A 19,810-nucleotide genomic window follows, 5' to 3' on the forward strand; every position below is an offset into this window, starting at 1 on the left:
GGAAGAGAAAAATACCACAATCACATCAGGCTTTAAGGTTTCCAGAACACCTTCCAACAATGACCAGTGAGGGAGGTAGTCCAAGTATTAGCTGTTTTATGAAAAAAGAAACTGAGGCCTGGAGGTTAAATAGTTTATCTACAGTCCCACACAGTTGGTATCAGGGCAAGTACTAAAAATCAGGTCTCAATTTTAGGTTCTGCAAAAATCAATTATTGTTGTCATTAATGTTTTTAAAGTTCATATCTTTTTCATAAAAATAAATCACAATTATGTAATTTGTTAGAGTTAAGATCTTTATTTTGATTATCTGTTAGTTGTTAGGTTATGATAATTTTTTTTAAATGGTTAAGTTAAAACTACACCTCAATGCCTATACCCTCCTCATGCTGGGTGGACAGTGTCCTCTTTCTAGTGAAAGGTGGCTCATTACTCTACCTCTGGGCAGAATGCAATAGACCATTACTTCCCCAGATAGCAGGGAAGGAGTTATTGAGAGAGGCTAAATTCTGGCCCAGGGTGATGTCACTTTGAGTTTTAAAAATCACTGGTAAATGTGGCTCCCATCCCAGCCCATCAACACCGCAAACAAACAAACAAACACAAAACCACACAGGGCTCTCCTCAGTGGAGAGGGAGCTTTTTCTACCTTGCGCAGCCTGAATCCGGACAGTCGGCCCCGTTCCGAATCTACGAGATAGAAGAAGATGGAAGGCGCCATCTCTTGTAACTGACGCAGGACATTACGGCTGGCCGGGAAAGCTGTGACCTGGGTGGATCAGAGTGGGGGTGGGGGAAAGCCAGAGCAATAAGGGAAGGGAAAGATCAGCATCCTCTACGTCCATTTCCCTAGAGCTCATTATCATCTTCCCTTCAGGGATGCCCTTATTCATTAAGAATGAAATATAGATTTAGGTGAAGTACTACAATGTGAACAACAGCCACCGACACAGCTATTATAGCTAATCAAATAATATTAACAATAAGAAGAAGAATGATTAAAAGCAGCAACAAAATGAGGGTAAGAGGGTTAATAAATACACCAAAGGAATGAGAGAGATGCAGAAGCAAGAAAGTGATTTTGTAGTAATTTTGTTATAAAGTTAACAGTAACATTATTAAAAACCAATTGTAAATAATTTTGAGTTTTCATTATTTGACCTTTTATCTGACTACTTTGCTGATGGTTAATAAGCTTATAACAAAAAAAGGAATAACGCATAAGGTCTGAGAGGGAAACATTAGCAGCTCCACTCAGTTTGGGGCCTATATTTGGTCATGTTAACAGCTACTATCACAACAGAACTCTACTTAAGAAAAGGTGCAGCAGCCCTCCATCTACGGCCCTCAGTAACGGGATGAGCCAGGAGTGCAGACCAAGAGAGGCTAGAATTCGCAAGCCGGGCAGTCCTGGGGATGAGCCCTTGGCTTGCCCTGGGTGCCACAAGGTACCTTGTACTCGTCATCGATCAGCAGCAGTGCCTTGGCATAGTCCTGGTCCATGATGGGCAAAAGCAAGGCTTGCAAGATGGGCCGCTTCAGCACGGGAGGTGCCACCTGGCTCCACTTCCCAAAAATGGGGTTGAAGACATATAGAGAACTCCTTCCTGTTTTCTAAAACAGGCCAACAAATTTGTCAGAACCTACTCGAGGAGAATCCCCCCCAAACAGGGAAAGTATAGCTTCCATTGTCAGCTCCTGCTCCCCAGGAGCTATTTCTGGACCTTCCCCCTCCTCCCAGGGCAGCTTATCCAGAAGCTGTAGCTTCCACTGCCCACTCCTGCTCCCCAGGAAGTCTTGGGGCACATCCACAGGCAGCCACTTAGTGTCAAAAAAAATCCCCTCAGGAGTTTTGGGTCCTGTTCCCCAATAGGCAAAGAAAATGGCTGAACAGCTCCCAAAGGGAACCCACATTTGTGCACACAAAGCACATACATACATGCCTGGGGAAGAGGCAAGTCTGTCCCTCATAATAAAAGCTCATAATTCCACTGGGTTTTAAGAGTTACAAAGCACTTTCTTCACAACTCTATGAGGTACACCATCCTCACTTTACAAATAAAGAAATAGGTTCAGAGAGGTCAACTAATTTGTCCAAGGTCACATAGCTGGTGCTAGAGCACAGACTTGAACTCAAGATTTCTAACCTCTAATTTAGCATTCTTTTCGTTGTGCTGTGCTCCTCTTCCTAAAAAAGTAATACTATGTCACCATGTGGAGCAGTCAACAGAGGGCCAGCCTTGGGATCAGGAAGACCTTGTTTCTGACCTATTGCTGTGTGGCCATGTCCTCATTTAACCTCAGCGGCCCAAGTGAAGACTAAATTATAAAAAGCTGCTGATTTGCATCTGTGAAGGGAGTTTCCATACCAAGAGTTCCCAACATTGATGAAATAGTCTCAGGAAGATACAGCATTGTTCCAGCCAGAGGCTCAGAATGCACACTACTTACGTGTGAGGTTATTACTATTTGATAACGTGACCTGCCAAGGGTCACAGAGCTGGTACATGATAGGAAGGAGCAGAGGCAGTGGAAACAGTGTTGGCCCTGGAGCCAGAGGACCTGAGTTCAAATCCTAATTCTGCCACTGACTAGCTGTGGAACCTTAGCCAAATCCCTTTACCTCCACGGGTCTCTGAGTCCTTTCCCAGCTCTAGAGTTCTGGTCCCATCCATGACTCTCAGACACAGGACCCCACTCCCCAACCCCCATACACTATTAAATAGTCAAGGTGCCATAATATATAGAGGAAATAGAGATTTTTGCCCCTGCCCCTTAATCTACAACTTCCCACACAAGACAAAGACCCACGGCACAAGGGGACAGGGGAGCCCAAGGATGGAGGCCTCACCTTGTCCTTCACGAGCAGAATGCACTGGGGGGGGTGGGGAAAGTGAGCTGTGGTTCTCTGCACCATGAGCTTGAAGGAGGAGTCTGGATGGATGTTGGGCAAGTACTGTTTCCATAGGATGGTGCCCGAGCTGCTCTCGATGCCAAAGAGCTGAAGGAGATGCACAGTTACCTGGTGAACAGCCACAAGGACCAACCCAGCCGAGGGCTCCCTCCCTCTCCCTCCTTCAAAGCCCCACTCAAATGCTGCCTCTTTCAGGCACCCCTCCCAGATCTCCCCTTCTGAGCTCCCAGAGCACTTCCCCTGACATCTCTCAAGAGTGTGTAACGCTGGATGTTGCCCCCATCTGTGCTTCTCTTAGGCCCCAGGCCCAACCTTATGCTCCGGGATGGTAGGAGCCACCTTTTATCCAAGTAGTTTTTAAGTCTTCCCCAACCCCTACCACAGTGCTCTGAACACACTTTGTTGAGTGGATCTCCGCCCTCCAGCAGGTTCAGCCTCAGGACCCTTTCTTCTTCTCACCTTGCCTGAGGCTGTCACCATCACCACCATCTTCTGCAGGTTGAACTCATCCCTTGCCAGGTTGTCAATATTGACCTCATTCTTGATCTGACTTCGAGGCTTCCGAGCATCATAAAACATTTTCCAGAGGTGGGCGGTCCAGGCCTGCAGCAGGATGAGCTGAGAGGACAGGCGCTTCAAGAACATCCCCAGAAGGCCGTCTGAAGACAAGGAAAGTGTGATGAGTCTGGGGGCCAGCCCACATGAAAACAGGGAGTGCTTTTGGGGATGCTCAAGTCATTCACACACCAGGCTACCAGCTCAAGATTCATTCCCCAACCTGAAGCTCCAGTGTCTGATGCAAACAGCCTGGCAGGAATTTGGAGAGGAGCAGGCTGAGGGACAGAGGATCAGCCGAGCAGGGTCATAGCCATGTTGTTAACAGCTCCACCATTTTATTCTCAATTCACTAGAGTCACTGAGAGGCTTTTGCTGTCCCAGAATTCTTTCCCTCACCATGAAACCTTGCCCCCTTCTGCTTCCATTCCCCCTTCACTCGTTGCTCCCAAGGGCTCCACTACCCTGTTATCACCGAAGCTAGCCTTCAGCACATCTTCAAACTCTAGGATGGAAGACCCATCCAACAAGCCCTGTCTACATGGCTGGCACTGGTGCTTCCCTCTCAGCTCAGGGAAATAGGAGTGATTGGCAAAGGGATGAGTCCCAAGCGCAGCAAGCAGTGTGGGCTATTCTGGCCCCTCTGTAATGACAGGGTTTGGGCCCCCCCAACAATAATCCCAGATGAGGAAAAGCTGCCAAAGAAAGCTAGCAATGTGAGCAGGCAAGAGGCAAGAGAGCAGCAGAGAGCAGGCTTTACCTTGAATGGCTGGATCCAGGCGGCGGAAACAAAGAGGGAAGGTGAATTAACCCTTAAGGTACAACAATGGGGGGAGGGGACAGGGACAGGAAGAGGGGCAAGGTCAGTTTGGATCCCAAGCACTGCAAGGGGTGGGAGCAGGAATGGCTCTGGAGGCCACATGACTGGGATCTTCAGAGGAAGGCAAGAGCTCACTGCTTTGGTTATCTGAGACTCCTGGCATCGTGCTCTGTGAGGAGTGGGGCTGGAGTCCAGCTGAACTGCACTCACCACCACCTCCCCCTCTAAGGAGTGAGGCAGAAGGCAGAGGAATAAAGGCATGGCCACAGCCAAGTTGCCTTGGCCAGGAAAAATGAGGCACCTAGCTCTGGATCTAGGAAAATGACGATGTAGGAGTGGGGAGAGGGCTTTCTTGGCCTAATTGACAACTTCCCTTAAGTCCAACAGAGAAAAGTAGAAACATGTTCATCCAATTTCAGTGGCTCCCAGAAGCCCCCTCTCCTCCAAGTCCTCCCACGCCAGGAGGATAACATACTCCTCACCTGCCTTCTTGCCAAACTCTCCTTCCAGCTCAGCCTGGGCCCCAGTCAGGGGTAGGTCTACCATTTCCAAGCTCACCACTTCTGCCAGTGATTCCTCTCGGCTCCAGAGCAGCATTTTCCCAGCTGAAGAAAGATCCAAGTCAATAAAGCGGAGCCTCACCTCCTCTCATTTACTAAGAAAAGCCCTGCTCCAGGGCCCACAATCATTGTAGCCTGTGCTCCAGAAAGAGTGGTCTGGGTTTGTGTCAACATCAAGGGAACTACCAGATTCTCTGGGCTTGCCAAGGCCTCCTGAGAGGACTGGAGCTCAAGCACCAGGCCAAAAAACTGGGGATATCAAGCCTGAGAAGAGAAGGTTTAGAGGAAAATAACCACTGTCTTCAGGCAGGTAAAAGATGATTGTAAGAAAGAGGGATCAGCTTTGTTCTGGGCCAAGTCCGAGGGCAGAATTAGAGGGTTTCCAGACTTGGGCAGTTTCCAAGAGGCACATTTTGGCTAGCATAATGAAAAGCCTCCTCACAATCAGTGCTATGCAGAAGCAGAATGGTTTTCTCCAGGGCCAGTGGGCTCTCTGTCACATGTGGTCTTGGAGCAGATGTTAGAGGAGACTGCCACCCCAATAGGTGTCAGACTCCTGACATCTCTGAAGTCCTCTTAGACCCAGAGAATCTAAGATTCTGTTAATGTTGAGATAAAAGCAAAGGCAGATGGGTCCAAAGATTGCTGGGTACAACTCTGTCATTCTATCATTTCCTAAAGGGAATGGGCTGAGAGGGCCCTACTCACCCAGCTGCTGGAGAAAAAGGAGTAGGTGGTCGTCTGTCTGCACCAAAGCCCGGTAGCCCACTGAATCGTCCTTCTTCAGAAAGACCTGGATGTACAACTGGACGAAGGGGCGAGGAGAAAGCAGGGGTCAGCACCATTCCAGGATTCAAGATCCAGGGAAATGTTAGAGACAGGGGCCTGGCTATTATGAAGAGCCCAAAACAGTAAGTACTGCTTAGGCCCCAAAGAAGATGCTATTTCCTATAAGAAGCACCAATGACAATGGTGTCCCCATACTGGTTCAGGAACTTTCCTTCAAGCTTGATGTATTTTTATAGACATTCTTTCCTATCAATACATTCCATTAAATAGGAGCCAGATTAGTTCCTCCCTTTCACGGATGGGGAAACTGAGGCACAGAGTGGTTGACTCACTTAAATTCATGTAACAAGTCAAAAGCAAAGCCAACATTAGAAACCCTGACTGAAGATTCCTAACCCTACAGGAAAAGTTTGCTATAACCTTTCCATTCTCTGGCACTCAGGGTACTCTATAAGAAGTGAAATGTCCATTGAAATAGGGTCCTCACAGCACTCACCCGCTCCGGCTGGGTACCATTCTGCTCCAGGCTGAAGGTGATCGAGGTGTCAAGCAGTCGCCTTCCAGTCTCCGCCAAGTACAGGTTAATGGTGTAAGTTTGGTTAGTGCAGACAAGGGCTTCCTGACGAGACAAAGGGCACACACAGGATGATGGCAGGGATCCAAAGAGGTCAGAAGGCTAGAGGCTTATGAGAATGGGCACCCAACATGTGGATTCAGGGAAGAGCAACCCCAGCAAAAAGGCTAAGTTAGGGGTTTAGTCATCAATCAGCACTGCGTAGGACAGGAGAAGAAGTTCATGGAGCCAGAAGAGGCAGGGCCAATGAAAGCGATCCATCACTGAGATGGAGGGTTGAAGGGCCCAAGGACAGCCACTCCAGGCACCGAGCACTGGGCACTAGCAGGGGTCACATGTCTCCCTTGGTGAAAGCCCAGAGACCAATGACTGCTCAGCTTTATCAGCCAGCCAAACCCCATAATAGACTTAAGGTTTAAGGGAAGGCACAGGAAATGAAATCTTAGAGTTCTCAGTTCCCAAGTTATTGCCTCCTTCTGAAGCAAATGTGGGGATACGGTTTTATTCCTAGTCCCCTGGAAGCCCTGTAAGAAGGTGGACACAGACCCAGGCACTGGCAGGGACCCCATGAGCCGGGAATCCCCTCATAACCCAAAGTGACTACAGGTTCTGATAACTCAGAGCCAGCTGCCCAGTCCTGCCTTACCTGTGTGTTAGACTTATCCAAAGTGCTCTTTGTAAATGTCTCTTCAACACTCCCACCTTTTGGCTAGGAAAGGAGGAAAGAAGAAAATAATCACCTATTGTCCATGAAAACAAATGTTCCTCTCCCGAGTCTTCATTACCAAGCTGATGGCCAGGCCTATTTTTCATCAGACCTGGTATTTTTATATCATTCCCACCCATAAAGCCCGACCAAACCCTAATGCCCCCAATGGGCAAGTCACTTAGCCTGTCTGCCTCAGTTTCCTCAACTGCAAAAAAAAAAGGGGGGTATAACAGCCTGTAGTCCCAAGGCTGCTGTGAGGATCAAATGAGATGACATTTGTAAAGCACTTAGCAGTGTGTCAACACATAGTAAGTACTTGATAAATGCTGCTTCCCCCTTCCATTCTCAATGAAGATAAGCCTGTATTTCATTTAGCCGACATGTACCATGTTCTCAGTCCAGTGCAGAACCAAGAGCCCCACAGGCCTAAGATGGGATGAACACTCGTCCTTTGGAAGCCCCAGCTGCTGAGGTTTCATCCACCTCAGCTAATGTTTTGGTGCAATGTCCATGGTGGAGAAAACAACCCCCATGGGTTGAGGAGGAGGCCTGGGTTGGAGCCCCAGTTCTGGCTCACTGGCTGGATGACCCAGGCACATTATTTGACCACTCCACGGTGGGAGGATAAGGACACTCTCTCACAAGGTGGTTCTAAGAGGAGGGCTTTGGAAACCTTCAAGTATCCCAGAAATGTGAGAATTCTTATTCTCAGTGAGCTAACTACTTGTCACATCCCATCACCAGAATCATCCTAGAGATTATTCATGTTCTGCCCTCACAGGAGGAAAATCACTTGTATTCCGCAATGCACATACTCACAGTTTCAGTACGGCAGGTCATCACTGCAGCCACGGTCTTCTCCCCACTGGTACCAAAGTTCACCAGAGCAGTCTGGGAAATAGAAAAGGGTCAATTCCTAAATGATGATCATTTGTACATGAGCCAGTAACTATAATGGAATGGCACCTCCCCAAGAAGGCACATTGAGGTGTAGGGTTGGAGGAGCTTCCAGACTTCCCAAAACTAGAAGCCCAAATCCCAGTTCCAACATCTGAGAAAGGTCAAAGCAAGCTCTCAGTGTCAGAGACATTAGCTCTCAAGATAATTCTCCCATTTCTGTGGCCTCCTGGATCAGCAAATACCATGCAATTAGTTTCTTTAAAACTGAAAAGGTTCTAAAGTATGTCCCCCTTCCAAGAAGAATGCTGATGGAGAGGTACCTCCTACTCCCAAGCCTAACAACTCCCAAACCAGTTCAAGCTGACCTTAGGGACACACCATCGACTTTGAGCCTCAGGAAAAGTCTTTCTGATAGCAGAGCCCCCAAAGCATAATTTAGTTCCTTGAGTAGCCCCCCTAGGAGTCCCAGGAAGCACTAATGATGCTTCTTACCTGTGGGAAGCTTCGGAGCAGACTCAGGCCTTCCGGGCGGTGCTGTAGCAGAGCAAAATGGCTGGGGGCCAGCTGCAAGAAGAACTGTGGCCGGGAGGCACTTGTGGGACTGGGCTGGGTGGGCAGGACCCAAGGCTGGAAACCTTGGCCAAATTCTAGCTCAAGGGCCTGGAAGACAGGAGGGAGAAGCAGAGCAGCAGCAGATAAGGGCCCGGGCAGCATGCAGTGCCAGACTCAACTGTGAGCAGCTCAGGAGAGCTAGAGCCTGATGCAAATCAGGCTGCCCAAGGGAGGCAGGCGGCACAGTCCCCCATAATCCACAGACAGTGAAACCTGACAGAAGCCTGACCCTTCCTGGATGCACCCAAGCTCAGCCCTGGTAAGACTGGTAAGCCAACTCTCCATGAGCCCTCCCTACCCCAAAGGTCAAGGGTACAAGAAGGAAGTGAGCGTTCTGGCCTCTCTCACCTGCAGCGGGGTTCTTTTCATCTCCTCTTCTGTCTCCAGGGCCAGAGTGAAAAGGGAGCGCGTGCCCGGGTCAGGGCACACCAGCACAGCCTTGCCCACCACACCACATACCCCACTTAAGCTCTTCAGCCACGGCGCAGAAACCCTGACCTGGGGGAACGAGACAGAATAAGGGTCTGTTAGGCCACAACATCTTGGCCACGTCCTGAATGAAGATTCAAACATCCTACTTAGCTTTTTGGCCAGTCTTGGGATTTCACTGGTGTAGGAAATTCCTGGTGAAAAAACTCCTGCCAACACAAATTAGCCCTGTTCTGCACATTTCAGTCTTAGAAAGTTGTCTCAGATTGTTTCATTGGTGGAGGGAACTGCAGTGTGTCTTGTCTCTGGGGCAGAAGCAGCACATATTAGAGACGGGATGTGAACCCAGGTATTGCTAAGTTCTGAAATCAGATTTCCCTCAATCAACTACTCCACATGGCTCACTTGGATTAACCCTACACTAATGTACCCCACTGTTCTGGAGGAAAAAGATCCCATCTCCACTGGGAGGCACAGAATCTCATCTCAGAGGAAGGTATGTCTATACCACAATCCCAAGCCTTCTTAAGTCCCTCTCTGGCTAGATGTAAAATTATTTATGTTGTAGTTATCAGAAAGAACAGATTTGACACAAATACTTTACATTCAAGCTATGTACTACTAAATTCCTCCAATACCTCACTGTGGGATAGAGAAGACCACCGTGTACCCTACCACTGTGCTCAGAGAGGAGGAGCACAGACAGCCGGGTCCCAGCCCAGACGGACAGACCTCAGCACAGCCCGAGAGCAGAGTCTGAGACCCAGCCCAGTTAAAGCGTAGCAGGCTCCCCAGGCTGATCGGTTGATGAACCTCAAGGCCACAGCAATTCTCTGCACTGGCAGAGGCCATACCTACATTAGTGAGATACCAGATCCTTGAACTGAACTCTGCAGGGAAAAGAGCACTGATCTAAGAGTTAGAGGACTTGGATCAAGCCCTGATTCTGACACTCAATAGCTGTGTGACCTTGGTCTAGTCATCTCTCTGAACCAGTTTCTTCTTCTGTAAAATGAAGAACTAGAGGAAGTGTAGCCTAATGGATAGAGAGCTACCATCAGAATTAAGACCTGGACTGAGTCCCATCTCTAACATGTACTGTGGACCCTGGGCAACTCTCTGAGACTCAAAGCTGCAGAGAAGATTTTTCAGCAGCAGTTCCCTCCACCAATGAAATCAGAGGTCTAGACCCAAAGAACAAAAAGGTGAGAACTGAATTACCTATCTACCAGGGTTACTGGGAGGAAAGCACTTTATAAAAAAGCAAATTCTAAAGTAATCTATAAATCTGAATTATTATCAGTCCCCTGTCCACACCTTTCTCTGTGTTTGCCTGGATACCAAAGACCAAAGACAACTTCCTCTGCCTGGCACAGCCCAGCTAGATAACTTCCCTTGTCCCCATCCTGCAGGATGCAAATAGTCTTGCCATTCCCTCCTAACCACTCCGACGCCCAGTACCAAGACATACCTGCTGAACCATCTCACCATCTTCCACATGAAAGGAGACAACATTCACATGACTGTTGGGAACAACTCCCAGGACCCACAACACTCCAGTGCCATATGAATACACCATCTGATACTGGACGCTCTCGCTAAGAGAGGAGAGAAAGGGCAGAAGACAATTGGCCTCAGGACCAGCCAACACCGGACTGGTCACCCCAAGCCTGTGGCCATGTTCCCCACCATTGAGAGCCACCAAGACGAGCTCCAGGGATCCCTCCCTCCTTACAGCCACCTCCCCTGCTATTCTTTTCAAGTTTCTCTTTTTCAATACCAAGATCTCTGAGAATCCCCTCAGACCTCTTCTGTACCCACACTGGACTACCCGATGAGTGAGTTATTCCAGTGATAAAACAGTCCCCTGGGTTCAGTAGGATGACCATGCTGGGAACAAGATCTATCAATGGACAAGCATAAGTGAGTTATCTCTCCCTCGATGAACTTTCACTGCCCATGAAGAAATGTGATGTGTGCTTCTCTCCCTGCAAAGTGACCTCTAGGGTCAGCCAAGTCCCAGGGGCATAGACCTAAACAAGGTCAGGCATTAAACCCTGAACAAGAGATGGCCCAATAATAAATGTTCTTGGAACCTTGGTGGGGAAAGAGGAAATGAAAAGGTCTTTGAGAATTATGAAGAAGAGGATATGACAGTCATCAGCAGGTCAGAGTTCAAGTCCCCACCTTTTCGGAAGCTGTTCCACCCACTTCTGGTGTCCATTGGAAAGGTAATGAAGAGTGAGTGTGGTTTTCTTTAGCACTGCCACATATTTCACCACATCTTGCAAGCCCACCAGGCTAGCCATCTGAAAACTGAACATAGCAGAGAATAGAGGAGATCTATCCTGAGGCTCAACTGTGAGGGAGACCAGCTGAGGGCAAATCTCTAAGAAGGAACACAGAACCTCTGAAATGTCTAAATCCAAGGTAACTCCTCCCATAACCTCCCAGAGCCATACAGCAAGAGGCTCAAGTGGAAGGCCAACTTCAGGTCCAAAGAAGATGGTCACTAGTAGGCAAGCCAGGACTGCTGCCACCAACACTGGTGCTGTCTTTCTAACCACCTCTGCTTCTAACTTCCTTCTATCCACCAACCTCTCTATCCATTAAGATGTTTCAATGGAGTAGTAAAGCTGAAGTCAAGAGCTATGTGTGACCTCAGATCAGCACAAAGCAGTAATTTAACTTCTGTGGTATCAATTTTCTCCTTGCAATGAGACAAAACAAAATCAGCCTGCTTTCCAAGATAAGGAGAAATGAATGCAAATGCCTCAAAAACCTAATTACTTAGTAATACTTGTAAGCAAATACTTACAAAAATTCAGGTGGTTTCTTAGCCTGACATCCTAAAATGTAGGTAACGTCACCCTGCATCTGTGCATCTATTTTATTTCTGAAGCTTGGCCTCCTAATGAGATGAGCCCAATGTAAGGACCAGCCCTGACATGTCCTGGCTTTGTGACTATAGACAAATCACTTATCTTCTTAGAACCCACTTGCTCATTTATAAGGCACGGAGGATAGTAATTATACAACCTGCATCACTGGGTTGTAGAAAATAAGAGTTTGTAAAGCTTAAAGAGGTAATTAATTTTCAGTTATTATTAAAGATCCATTTGAGTATTATACAAGAACAAAACAGTATTCAGTACAGAGCTCTGCACACGATAAGTACTCAATAAATTCTTAATAAATGAAAAGTACAGTTCTATAATCCCAAACATTAGGCACCAAGAGCTGAGTGTACAGTGGGCTAATTTCCACAATTCCTAGGGAAATATCCAAGAGGTTGATGGGAATGTCCAATCACACCTATAATATGGCTAATTACAACCAGCCTTGTCTCAACCAAGATGAAACAGCCCTTCCCCTACCTGCCAGAATCCAAGGACATCTCCCAGTTCAAGCCCCCAATGTTGGTCTCCCAGGAGCGAAGGATCCGGCCTCCATTGGATACAGTGAGTGCATCTGGAGAAGAAAAGACCAAAATTATCCCTCTGTCCCATGTTGCAGCTCAGCAGCCTCCCAAAGACTTGAGGGTGCCCTCTCTGATTGATGAAAGCTACTGTAGGAGTACTTTATTTTTTTTTCCTATATAACCTGGAACTGATCCCAAAAAGTAAACAAATATACCAGGATAAGGAGACACTACCCTGTAGAAAACAAAGAACATCTTTCCTTACCTTGCCCATGAAGAAGCATGGCATCAATTGCTCCCTCCTGAGTACCCTTGTCTACATGGCGCCACACTAAAAAGCAAGAAAGGAAAACCCTACTTTCAGGAGTGGAACAGAGGGACACAGAGACTGGGGATGATAAGCATCAAGACAGAGAACTTTATCTACAGAGTAGTCCATACTGAACTCAGGGATTGGGGTGGGATGAGAGCAGAGGCTACTAAGGTCATAAGTACTGTTTCCACATTTGCAAAATAAGAATATTGATATAAACTAAACTTACTGTAACATGGGGAAAGTCAAAGTTGTTGATCACTTTCCAGAAGTTTAGTATGAAATACCAATACCTAAATAAATCAAGGTGGTCTATGAAGCTTAGAGGAGAAGACATCCCTTAACGCAGATGTGTAAAATACAAGGACGACACCTCAGTTTAAAGGCATCCTGGGCCTAGAATAAGGTCTGATATAATAGGAATAAACCCCAAAGGCCGGCTACATGGCCATATTAAATATTTATTTAAACGTGTCAAGACTGGGAAAAAAATACAAAGCAGATATAACTTCTGGAAAGTCTATCCCTGATGCTGGGTACCCCATGGCCCAAGGTGTTGGCACAGTTCAGCCCCAGGGGTTTGAAGCCTACTGAGGTCACTCACAGATAGCCCCTGTTCGGGAGTTCAGTGCTGCAATCACATTCTCCTCTGTAGCTACAACCATCTTCTTCGATCCAGGGGCACATTCCAAGGAGGCAAACTTGAGTTTCCCAACATACTGTTGCCTCCTGAGGATGGGAGGAAGCAAGAACTCAATTAATACGAATATCGTTTTCAAAAAAGTTTAACAGAACATATGCAAGGTGTTACCAGCAACATTATTGAACCGTAGGGATATAATCACTGGTCACTGAAGAGGCTTATTTCTAGATAAGGCAGAAAGAACTAGAAAATGTTCAAGAGCAAAGAAAGTTAAAAGTATCTCTAGGCCTTTGTTTTCTCATTTTGGGAGAAGAGAGAGAGGTTCTAAGATCCCTTTCAGATCTATGAGTGATGAAGGAAGCACAGTGTAGTAGAAATACTGAAATGAGGAGTGCTGACTCTGATCACTCACTAGCTATGTGAACACTTCTAAGTTACCTTATATCTCTGAATCTGTTTCGATATATATAAAATGAGCATGATAGTCACGCTATGATGTTTGCAAAGAAAGTGCCTTATAAACCACAAAGCATTGTTATTACCTTATATAATTATAATGACGCTTAGCAAAGAGAAATTTTTAACAGTTTTCCCTTTGATTTAAGGAAATAACTTACACAGATAAAATCTCAAAAGTACTACACAGAAACCAACAGCATAATACAGCATTAGGAAAAAGCTACCAGCATCTCAGTGACTGACACGCATCTAGTCCACGCACAAAACTGCATATGCTGGCTAATAGTAGAGAAAAATAGAAATGTTGCCCTCAAGGAGCCTGCAATCCAATATATCTCCTCTTATTGTCACTGGATTCTGGCCCAAAGACACCCACTCAAAGACCCTCAGAAGGGCTTTGATTATATCATTAACATTTTTTTTACAAGGTTAACAATTACCAACGTAAACATTTAATTATACAAAAAAAAAAAAAACAAAAAAGAACTGTGAACTTGTTAGGTAAGTTTTTATGAGAGCATATTAAATTTAACATTGGAGCAACATTTTGTCTCTTTCTAAATTTCTTACTGTTTTCTTCTGTGGATTTTACGGGGTTGTAGTGATATTCATTTCTTAAAAAAAAAAAAAAAGTTTCTCTCTCTATCACTACCTTACCCTCTCTTAGAAGCAGAAGCACACCTTTGTAACAGATAAGAACAGTCAGGCAAAACAAAGGAAGCCCCTTTATGAAGTCATCAATAATGGACTGTACCTATTACTGCCCTCCTTTCTAGCCCACAGAAGATTAACTGGCCTGAGAAGGCAAAATTCAAAGGATCATCCCTATTTCCTATAGCAGGACTGTCCAACCTTAGATTTTTATTGAAATGATAGGCAGTATATTTTGGTTTGCCATTTTAGTGAGTGCTCTGCTGAAGCATTTATGTAAATTTCTATGCCTGTAGGTGGGCCATATAAATCCCACTGTGGGATGCATGAGGCGACATTTTGGATAGCCCTGTCCTATAGGATGCCCTCAGTGATGCCCATGAATTCAATTACCACCTCCAAACAGATGACTGTTTAAATCATATATTCAGCCCAAGTCTCCATTTTCTTGATGTTCACTGTTAGGCCAAAATTAGCACAAGCAGCAGAGAATCAATCTACACTTTGCTGCATCTCTGCCTCAGAGTCCCACCAGGGACCTGCTGGTTATTTCCTTCGAGGACAAGAGTGAAGTAAAGCAATGTCAGACAGAGTGGGGGTTTCCATGTGCCCGGAGACCACAAACCTAGCTGTTAAGGCTAGAAAAGAACCCTGAAATGCTGGCCAATTTGACTTTGATGATAATGCTGATTGGGTCAGCACCCTGGTCAGTTAAATGTAATGGACCCCATGAATCTAAACAATAGAAGGGCAACAAAAGGTTACATCGTGGCCCAACTTGAAACCCTCATTATAATCAACTTAATGTAATAGAATGAGTGGCCCGCCTTCAAAAAAATCCAATACGCCAGTAGCTAGAAACATTTCAGTGCATATGGCGCTGACCACCAAAGTAGACAAACTACAAGTGTGTATGAAATGCATTCAAGACGTGAATGTGCTCTTATTATTTGCCAATTCTATATCATAACCGAAGCATAAGAAATGGCTGCATCTCTAAACTCAGACTGCTTACTATGCTGGAATCAAGGTACAATGTGTCTGACTGGCTGATCAGACATCGAGCTTGGAAAGTTCTATCACAGGTAGGGCACAAATAGTCTACATGAATGTATGGAATGGAGATGGCTCTAAATTCACACATCTCACCTTTCTTCTGTGCTACTGCAATTCTACTTTGCTTATAAAGCACAATGCCTTCTTTGAAGTGGTCCTGTGCCAGTGTCTCCCATGTCATGCAACTGATTCCAAAGTTCTTCAGACACCTTGTTTTACTTCTTCTGACCTCCATGTGAGCACTTGTCCTGTGTGAGTTCTGTGTAAAAGTCTTTCTGACAAGAGTACATTTGTCATTCAAACAATGTGGCCAATCCATCAAAGTTACACTCTCTGCAGTAGAGTCTAAATGCTTGGCAGTTCAGCTCAAGAAAGGACATCAGTGTCTGGTACCTTATCCTGCCAGGTGATCTTCAGAATTTCCCTGAGACAACTCAAGTGCAAGTGGTTCAGTTTCCTGGCATGGAGCTAGTAGACTGTCCAGGTTTCACAGGCATACAATAATGAGGTCAGCACAACAGTTCTGTTAACCTTCAGTGTGGTTAAGTAATCTAATTACCTCTTCTCTCTCACACTTTCTTTCAGGGCCTCCCAAACACTGAGCTAGCCCTGGCAATGTGTGTGTCAAATTCAGCATCTACGTGTACATCTCCGGAAAGTATACTGCCAAGGTAAGTGAGCTTATTCACAGCATTCAGTATTTCTCCATTTGCTGTAACTGATAGTTTCACGTATGGATGGTGGTAGAGAACTGGCTGGTAGAGAACCTCTGTTTTCTTGGTGTTCACTGTTAGGCCAAAATTAGCACAAGCAGCAGAGAATCAATCTACACTTTGCTGCATCTCTGCCTCAGAGGCTGCAATGAGTTTACAATCAAAAACTCAGGTTAGTTAAGAGCAGATATTGGAATGTGCATAAATCTGAAGAGGGGAAAAAAATAAAGGCACTGAAAACCTACACTTAACATAAACTCCAGAACTGCTGCCTAATAATGAAAGATAGCAAAAAGTAATGTTAATACCTCAAATGATTTTGAAAAGGAGATAGACAAACTCAGAATGGCATTTTTAAGCCCCTTTTGTCATGGCACCAATAGAAATAGCAGATCAACTATGCCAAAACACAGTAATTCAAAGAAGTCAGTCTCTGCTATCACCATTATGAATAAATGCATTCTTCCACAATATCTGACCAAAAATGTAAACAATTCAGGACCTGTACACATACAGAGTATGCTGTGGCTATTGCCACAGTAAGGAGCAAAGGAAGAAAGATGGAACTAACCAGAAACCCTTGAATACCACTATGGTGAATGTAACTTTAGAAAACTAGTGAAGACCTAAGGTAAGATATTGGGAGATTACATCAATTTCTAGTCAGTATAAATAATAAACTCTAAAGACTATATCATCTGATTAAAGAAAAAAAAGAAAAAAATGAATATCCAGAATAGGACCCAGGAAACAAAAGTAGAACAGAAACTCTTACTTATAGTATGAGGTACTGTGCTAAGTGCTGGGGAGGCAAAAAAAAGGCAAAAGCAATCATATCTGTTCATAGAAATGGAGGCATTTGTTTTAGAGATTATGACCAGGTAATTGCCACCAGACAACATAGAAAGGTTACTGTTAAGGAGACTTTTCTATTGTAAATTTTGCAATGAAGTGGTAGAAACTGCAACATGCCAGCACAGGCTGTAAAAATGTAGCAGCTACTAGATACCTAGAAAGACACAATGAGGTAGCCAGACTTATCCACCATAAGTTCACTAACCTTTATAAACTAAGAAACAACAAATTCTTCATGCTACAAATATTAGCCCCAAAACATCACTGAGAATTAGACAAGTAAATTATACTGGAAGTAAAGCATCATTACAGATAGCAGTGTTGCCACAAACACCCAATCCGAATAGTGATCTATAAAAGTCTAATAATATTTTTAACATCTGTTATAATATTAAATACTCATCTCCAAATTACATGGAATGAAAAAATTTCAAAATACCAACTTCAACTGTGTGGGAAGAGGATGAAGTACAAGTTATCCTGTCATCCCATCTGCTACCAAAGATGTCCCAAAGATGCTTTCAATGAGTCTACAAAAGATAAGTGGACATCCCAACTCTCTTCTTCAATTACACCCCCCCCCCAAAAAAAGTCATTTTATCCACCTGGATCATGGTCTAAAAACATTAGAAATAAAGTAACAATAGTAGGTTAACAACTATCCTACCTGAATCCCATCAGAAAAGATGAGAAGAACGGAATGACTGGTAACAATAGCATGTAACTTTAAGGTTTGCAAAGCAGTGTACCTCATTTAATTTCATGATCTCATCTGATCCGTGCAGTTATCCTATGAGTTGGTACTATAGATATTACCACCTCCATTTTACACATCAGGAAACTGAGGATAAGACAGTTTGCTTGACAGGAAGTGTCAAAGGCAGGACCAAAGTCTCGTCTGACTCCAAGTCCACAACACTTCTCCCTACACCATATTTTTCTACAGGCCTCAGTCTCTCTACCTGTAAGAAGGGGAGAACAATCTCCTCTTAATACAACATGAAAATATCATATAGTTGTTATATTTCAGTGATCTGTGATTTTGTTGATCTCTTCAATAATACTTCCTCCATAGCTTGGTGGACTGTATTCAGAAGTTGCTGTGGCCAAAAAATCCATCATCCCATGGCCCATGAGTTCCTCTGAACAAAGCCATCACGGTCTATTAAAGGGCAAATGCATGAAGGATTTCTAGTTTGAAAGGATCTGTCAGAGCTTGTGCTCTACTGACACAGCCATCAGAACCCAAGGTCACCTTGAGGTCATGATGAAGCAACTGAGCAAGGACTCTATGGAGACACAGACAAACATAATCCATGTAAACGAATTCAGAATTCTTTTTTTTAAAGACTTCAAATACATATGAACATAATGGAATATTTTTAAAATAGACTTTTATTTATATGGATTTTTTATGTCATTTCCCCTTACCCACCACACCTGGCTTAGAAAACAATCCTTTATAACAAAGAATAAAAAAAGAGGGGAAAAAAAGTTCAGCAAAATTAACTAACCCAGGAAAAATATCTGACGGGAGCTGCTGAGGGAAGGGAGGGAAGGAGGGAAGCGCCTTCTCATCTCTCCTCTGTGCAGCAAATGTGGTTATTACTGTTTCTTCTCATTTAGTCTCAATCATCGTGCTGTTGTTCTTTCCATGTGTGCTGTTGTAGTCATTAAGTACACAATTTTCCTGGGTCTGCTGAATTCCCTCTGCATGAGTTTATAAGTCATTCCATGCTTATTTGCCAAACTCATCATTTTTTACAACACAAGGATACCCCATCACTGTACATTCATGTACCACAACTTGCTTAGCGATTCTCCAATCAATGGGCAACGACTTTGTTTCCAGTTCTTCCCTAATATAATCGGTTATTACTGTCAGTAATAACCTTTGAGAGAAATTCCGAGAAATACAGAAAGATGTGCATCAAGTGACAACGAAGCAAGACTCAGAACAACGTACACAATGAAAATATACAAGAATGTAAAAGGAAAGAACACTAAAAGAAAGTTAAACTCTGAAAAGCTGTAATGAGTAATTTTAGTCATGGAGAAACATAAAATGGACCTATTTCTTCCTCTCAGAATAGAGGTGGGAATCTATCTGAAAGAACGTTACTCCTTGTTTCTGCCCTCGCTGCAGCACCTGGGGCTTCTCTGACTGACATCTCTTCCATGCGCCCACTCCGCCCCATTCCTATCCCATTTTCAGCTTCCTGGGGTGGACCTTCTTCCCCTGTTGTAACTTCTTTCTTTTTTCTTATTTATATCCCTAGCACAGGGCCTGGCACATATCAGATGCTTAACAACTTTTGACTAAATACACAGTAAGATGGGGTCACAGTATCAACTGTTTTTGCTAACTTAACTCTTTGCTATAAGAGTTAAATTTGGCAATAAGAGGGGACAGGAAGGCGTTATCCAGAAATGACACCCGTGTCAAAAAGTATATATTACATGAACCCAGAAAAATCAGTGTATAATGATTGTGATAGATGATCAAATGCATCAAAATACCACAAACTGTATTTCACTTACAAAAGTTTATACCCACGTCGTACTTTCTGAAAAGTTTACACATTAAGTAAATGTGAGGCAATGTAGTCATTTCTGAATCAGCTATGTGTAGTAACACCACTGTTATTGTGTCATTAGCACAAAGCTCTACACCGGGGTGGGGAATCTGCAGCCTGGAGGCCACATGTGGCCTTCTAGGTCCTCAAGTGCAGCCCTTTGATCAAATCTAAACTTCACAGGACAAATCCCCAATAAAATGATTTCTTCTATGAGGTCTGGATTTCAGTCAAAGGGATGCACTTGAGGACCGTGGCCTC

General features: G+C 44.6%; 1 protein-coding gene across 2 annotated transcripts in view; it reads right to left on the minus strand.

Annotated features, from left to right (window-relative positions):
• EMC1 (ER membrane protein complex subunit 1) overlaps positions 1-19,810 on the minus strand; it is a 33,916-nt gene that overhangs the window by 10,658 nt on the left and 3,448 nt on the right. Inside the window, exons 2-18 of one of the 2 annotated variants that reach the window (XM_036746949.1) lie at positions 13,201-13,325; positions 12,549-12,614; positions 12,240-12,333; positions 11,050-11,178; positions 10,334-10,460; positions 8,782-8,931; positions 8,314-8,481; positions 7,741-7,812; positions 6,859-6,921; positions 6,135-6,257; positions 5,558-5,654; positions 4,772-4,894; positions 4,230-4,238; positions 3,374-3,573; positions 2,852-3,001; positions 1,453-1,614; positions 650-769 (exon numbers count right to left, since the gene is read on the minus strand). In XM_036746949.1, coding sequence (XP_036602844.1) covers positions 650-769; positions 1,453-1,614; positions 2,852-3,001; positions 3,374-3,573; positions 4,230-4,238; positions 4,772-4,894; positions 5,558-5,654; positions 6,135-6,257; positions 6,859-6,921; positions 7,741-7,812; positions 8,314-8,481; positions 8,782-8,931; positions 10,334-10,460; positions 11,050-11,178; positions 12,240-12,333; positions 12,549-12,614; positions 13,201-13,325 — 1,978 coding nt within the window. The remainder of the gene's footprint in view (positions 1-649; positions 770-1,452; positions 1,615-2,851; positions 3,002-3,373; positions 3,574-4,229; positions 4,239-4,771; positions 4,895-5,557; positions 5,655-6,134; positions 6,258-6,858; positions 6,922-7,740; positions 7,813-8,313; positions 8,482-8,781; positions 8,932-10,333; positions 10,461-11,049; positions 11,179-12,239; positions 12,334-12,548; positions 12,615-13,200; positions 13,326-19,810) is intronic. The other variant, XM_036746950.1, reaches the window with a different exon arrangement.

This window comes from Trichosurus vulpecula, chromosome 2, assembly GCF_011100635.1.
Source record: "Trichosurus vulpecula isolate mTriVul1 chromosome 2, mTriVul1.pri, whole genome shotgun sequence".
NCBI lineage: Eukaryota > Metazoa > Chordata > Mammalia > Diprotodontia > Phalangeridae > Trichosurus > Trichosurus vulpecula.